The 6,000-nt window shown below is 41.4% G+C and overlaps 1 protein-coding gene across 1 annotated transcript; it reads right to left on the reverse strand.

Annotated features, from left to right (window-relative positions):
- Nucleotides 1–2,336: 2,336 nt before the first annotated feature.
- LOC147321454 (uncharacterized) lies at nt 2,337–3,270 on the reverse strand. Its single transcript, XM_086305078.1, has one exon. The coding sequence runs from the start codon at nt 3,238–3,240 to the stop codon at nt 2,632–2,634; it is 609 nt and encodes a 202-aa protein (XP_086161204.1). The 5' UTR covers nt 3,241–3,270; the 3' UTR covers nt 2,337–2,631.
- Nucleotides 3,271–6,000: the final 2,730 nt, after the last annotated feature.

Consider the following 6,000-nt stretch of genomic DNA (forward strand, 5'->3'; position numbering starts at 1 on the left):
TTTCCCTGTTGGCCATGCTTCTTGTTGTGGTCATCTGTTGTCTTCCGGTATTTTCTCTGTAAACGACCTTTCCTCGACCAATGATATAATCTGAATTGTCATACTCGAATTGTCATAAGTGTGCTGTCAGCTCATTGGTCACAAAGCAGGAGAGGGGCTGGGAATTATGTTTTCAAACAAAGCGTTAATTCCATTAACATTTATAGACTACTTTTGATTCTCACTGTATTATGGGACAAAGTGCGTCGCTTATTAGCTCAATACGGGACGTGTACTTTTGTTTCGAAATACGGGACGATTCCGTATTTTAAGGGACGGTTGGCAACCCTACTAACCATTAGGAACCCTCACATTAACTTATCAAATGGAAAAAAAGCATTAGCGTTCATCCTCCAGCTTCACTGTTTATATTATGCTAACATAGCTGTGTCGCTAGCGATCACGTAGCACATCATTATATACCAGCTAGCCAAACTTCAGAAACCCTACAAACGTCACTGCTGTTTAGTTTTCTGTCTTCATTTATGCTGGAAGTGATAACAGAGCTGTACACTTGAATTGTTTCAGAAATCTCAGTCAGAACATGCTATATCATATTTAGGTGGAAGCTAGTGAGCTAACCTCCTGCTAACTTCTAACTCCGTTAAATTTCATAAATTCTGTTTTCATGGATGCCTGGGTATTAAACTTAATTGTTACACCTGGTAAAGCAGCAACACTGATCATTTTATTAAAGATGATCAGTTTTTCAACTCTCAGTGATGCTGCAGTGTTCGTTTGACTTTGGGACCTGAAGCGGAGTTTGGGCCCAGAAACGGCTAATGACATCAGACTTACAGACCAGATAGTATTGTTTTGCCATGATGACATATAGATTTTTTCAACTTCATGGCACTAGAATGTCCAAAGGTATCAAATAAGTTGCCAAAGTACTCACCACAACTGTTATTCCCACTTCAGAAGATCTTGAGATGCAAAGAAGGAAAACTCCAGCACACTCAGATATACACAGTGTGATCAGAAAGAAACAAGATTTAAATCTTGCAATCTTGCACTGTGTGCTCTGTGATTTCCCTGGGGACTACAAACTTGTGGAGATAGCCAACATCAAATTCTATTTCAAACTGACCTGAATGCTGTATGCTGGTAATGAGTATCACTGGTAATAAGAGGTGGTATATTAGGTGGGCAATGAGACCAGTTGAAATTTTTTTAGCATTCATTAAAATGTAAACCATGAATTCACCTCCAAGATGATACTATCAGTGTAGCGTTCAAATGTAACAAGGCATCTGAGGGAGACTGTCCAAAGCAAACAATCTGAACGGTGGTGCATGTCACTTTACCATCTTGTGCTGTCTCAGAGCACATGAAAAAAAAAAGGAAAATCTTTTCTCACTGGCTGGACCACATGCCACATTTGCAAGGGAACACACAATAGGTCCCTGAATCACTAGATGTCTCTTCAAACACATTTTGCTATCCGGGCGTTAAGTCTGACATCACTAGCCGTGTCTGGACCTAAACTCCGCTGCAGGTCCATATATCAAACGATCACTATGGCATTACTGAGAGTTGAAAAACTGTCTAGTCTTTCATCTTTAATAAAATGATCAGCGTTCTGCTCTACCAGGTGTAACAATTGAGTTTAACATTCAGGCATCCATGAAAATGGAATTCATGACATTTAACAGAGTTAGAAGTTAGCAGGGAGTTAGCTCGCTAGCTTCTATCTAAATACAATATCAAATCAAATCAAATCACTTTTATTGTCACATCACATGTGCAGGTACATTGGTACAGTACATGTGAGTGAAATTCTTGTGTGCGAGCTTCACAAGCAACAGAGTTGTGCAAAATACAATAACATAAACAGGCAAATATACGAATGGCTAAATCTGAAACTAATAAATATATCAATCAATCAAATCAATCAATCAAAGCTTTATTCGTCACATGCAGGTTGCCCTGCAGTGAAATGGGACCCCCCGACCTTACACATATAGCACAAACATTACATGGGGATACAGGTCGGAGATTGGTAGAATCAGAGAAAAAAACATTAAAATGTACACTACAATGGGGAAAGTACAAGAGGAAAAAAAGAGACCCCTACTCATGCTGTGCTTCCATGGTAGGACAGCATGAGAACAGGAAACAAAAAAACTCCTCTGCACAAAGAGCACATAAATGTCCACAGCACAACATTATGAAGACATGACAAGCTACAGGGGTGGGTGGGGGGTGAGGAGTAATCCGAAGCGAACACAGCAGCCCCCCTGCACAGTGCTACCATTCCAGCGCGGCACACAGACCCGCCGTGTTCCCTCGCAGGAAACAAGCATCGAAGGCGTTGGAAAGGGAGGGGGGATGAGTGAGTGCCTATCAGTGTAAGTGTATGTGTGTGCGTGTCCATAGTTCAGCTGAGACAGTGTCCTTCGGCCTATCAGGCTAAGTAAACAGTCCTCCAGCCAATCCAGGTGTCCTTGCATGGGATGGGAAGAATAGTCATCACACAGTCGTTATCAGGGAGTTGTTTTGGTGGGCTCCAGCCTTGGGCCTAGCAGCTGGCGCCGTGGTGTCCAAATGTTGAATATTGTTGATTTCTCCGTTATGCGAGCAGCTCCGAATTTAGCACTCTGACACTGGTCTCTCGATCTCCCGTTGGAGAACCGCGAGCCTCCCCATGATGGTATCAAACTTCTGTTCCGTGGTGTTGTCATTCTTTTGATTCTGAGACCCCACAACTGCAGTGAGCCGTTCTGCGATGTGATCCAACTTTCGCTCAAGGGTGTCATTATGAGCAGGCCCCTCTCTGATGTATCCCATCATACGCTCAGTGGTGTTAGTTTGAGCCTTCACGGCAGCTGTAAGCGTCTCCAAGGTGTTAACCATACTGCGTTCGGTGTGAGAGGTCGCGCCTCGACCCATCGCTTCAATTCCAGCGGTCAGCTTTGGGGGGGTTTGAACAGCTGGTTCCGCTCTCTTATTTCTCCGATAAGTCAGGGCCAAGCCAGCTCCGATCAGCAAGAACCCTGTTATCATGGTTCCGAATAGGTAGATATCTTCAGCGTCCTCGATAGACAGTCCCGCCAGGCACAAGATCCTCCAGGTCTGCCACCCGTCCATCGTGTATCCGGCAGGGAAAGTCCCTCCAGGGCACTCAGGCTCTCCCGAGCCCAGGCTTCTCGTTGAGAAAAGGGTGTCAATAGCATTCAGAGACCAGTTGATCAAATCCATAATTCTCTTTTAGGTTTTAGAGAACGACAGTGAGAGACTGTTCGAGGGAAAAGTAAGTACAATATATAATAGTATATGCAAAAAAAAATTTCTGGATGTGTATACTAAATGTTTTTCTATGTGTGTGTGTGTGTGTGTGTGTGTATATATATACACATATTTTACAAATTAAATAGAATCAACAATAAATAAAATATATAAAAATATACAGAGTTGAGACATGTGCAGAACAGTGGCATTTATATACAGTGTGGAGTGCATAATGTTAAAGTTCCAGTAGTGAAGCTGAGGTGTCTATGACGTGTTCAGCAGTCTGATGGCCTGATGGAAAAAGCTGTCTCTCAGTCTGCTGGTTCGGGACCGGATGCTGCAGAACCTCCTTCCTGATGGAAGTAGTCTGAACAGTTTCTGGCTGGGGTGACTGGAGTCCTTGATGATCCTCCCCGCTTTCCTCGGGCAGCGCTTCCTGTAGATGTCTTGGAGGGAGGAAAGCGAACTGTAGAGGGTCCAGTGAGTCGGGTAGTGCAGAGCGGATGAAGTCCCTGACCAGGGATTTGGATTCAAGATGGTGCCGAGTATGGCAGCCTCGTCGCGAGCTCCCCCAAGCAATATAGCATGTCCTGACTGCGGGGTTTTGGAAACAAATTAAAACGTACAGCTCTGTTATCACTTCCAGCATAAATGAAGACAGAAAACTAAAAAGCAGTGACGTTTGTAGGGTTACTGAAGTTGGGCTAGCTGGTATATAACGATGTGCTACGTGACCGCTAGCGACACAGCTATGTTAGCATAATATAAACAAGCTAACTTTTTTTCCACTCGATAAAAGTTAACGTGAGTGTTCTCGGTGGTCAGGAACAAATGTAATCGCATGGCAGGATGCTGTAAAAGGACCAAACTTCAGCCAGGAGAACAACTGAGATAATCCCTCCACAATACGAGGTTAGTCATTCATATACTGCTGCATGGGCTGGGCTGTAGTTACATCCTAAGGTTTTAAAAACTGAGCTTAAATAAATGATTAGTGGTAATAAAAGCCGAGGGAGGTCAACAGGGATCACTGACTGTTTTAGGAGCTTTTTGAGATTAAATAGAAGAAAATGCAAAACATTAAACATGTTAACAACACAAAAGCCATATTAAACACAGACTACTTTAGGCCCGGAAGTAGGATTCGTCACGTCATCACTTAATAATAATAATAATAATAATAATAATGATAATAATAATAATAATAACTTTATTTATAAAGCGCTTTCAAACAAAGTGCTGTACAGCTATTTGAAACACGCAGCCACAGGAGATGGAAATAATACTCACCATGGGTTGTATTATAACATGGTGTATATATTCAGTGAAATATTATCATATACCACCACATTTGAACTTATTAGGTTTTGGGAACACATGAATTCCTCCCTATTTTCCTGTTGTAGCAATGTGGGTGATGGTGGAATGGGTGGAGGGCAGAAGATTCCCCAGCCTCAGATCACTGCCATTCTTCATGCAGACACTTAATGCACATGAGAGATTTATTCTCTTTGTTAAGGGGTTACTGCATGGCTTCAGTAGCAGCATCTTGCAGGCCATGAGTGCCTTCTCAAAATCTTAATTTCATTCAGGACTGTGGAAGCTGACGTGACAAAAAGGCTCACAAAATTGCCTCTACTGCAAAGCCCAAGCTCTATCCTGGGGGTATTAAACTTAAACTTTACTTTAGTTCTTTGGGCGACATATTGCCCAATTCAGGCTCTTATTTTTTTTTCTCCCCACTTTTCAGTCGTAAATAGTAAGATGATCAGCTGTTTGAAATGTCTTAAAGACCAATTTTATATCACTGAGAGAATTCAGAAAGAATTTAAGCACAGTTAATGGAAAATTACATTCTTCTTACTTGCATGAAATGTGTCAGCTTAGTGTCTACACTTACTGTAAAAGCTATGTTTAAGGTGTCTACAGGTAAAATGTGAGGTCTAAATTATCATCGATGAGAAGCAACCCTATTCCTGATTTAACTATAGTTAAAGACAAGTTCTCCTTTTTGTATAAATTTTGATCCTGAGTTCATTTTTTAGCCTTCATTCTGCCTGTGTCAAAACAATTAATAATGTAATCATGTTCTGGTACTTGCAAATGTTGCTTATGGCCATGAAACATCATCCTTGTTCACATGCTCTTGATCAAACAACTTGAAGTTGAGACATTATTCATTTTTCAAGTCAACGTGTTTCAAAATCATTGCATTTTGATTGCACAGAGGCAGTGACTGATTATTGTTGTGGGGAAAAACACTGAGAGAATAGCTTTCAATGCCAAAATAGGACCAGTTCAAATACAGGTTAGGACTGCTAGAGGGTTACCTAATTTACATTTTGCTATGAAAAAATAAGTCTGAACTGTGAGCAATAGTGCAAGCCATCTTTTGGAGAATAGGAGGTATATGCGTCCAACACTGTGATTATTACTTCCAATCTGTTCAGATTTTAGGATCAAGATCATAAATCAAACCTTATCACACAAGCAGCACTTTGAGGGAAAATTGCAGCTATACATATTCTTTAAAAGCTGTCAATAGGACATCATTCAGTAGATGTAATATAGAGTAACTGCACATGGCAATAACCATGACACTCCCAAAGCACTTAAAAGTGAGGTCATTTGGAGTTCATGCCTGGGGAAGAAAGGTTGCTTTCAGGTGTTGAAGAGGTGACCCATACGGGTTTGACCAAATTGATTTTTTATGTGAAAATTGATTTGCTT

Source organism: Aulonocara sp. 'chitande type north' Nkhata Bay, linkage group LG9 (assembly GCF_057382095.1).
Source record: "Aulonocara sp. 'chitande type north' Nkhata Bay isolate Kocher_YH1m ecotype deep benthic linkage group LG9, A_spYH_male_GT1.1, whole genome shotgun sequence".
NCBI lineage: Eukaryota > Metazoa > Chordata > Actinopteri > Cichliformes > Cichlidae > Aulonocara > Aulonocara sp. 'chitande type north' Nkhata Bay.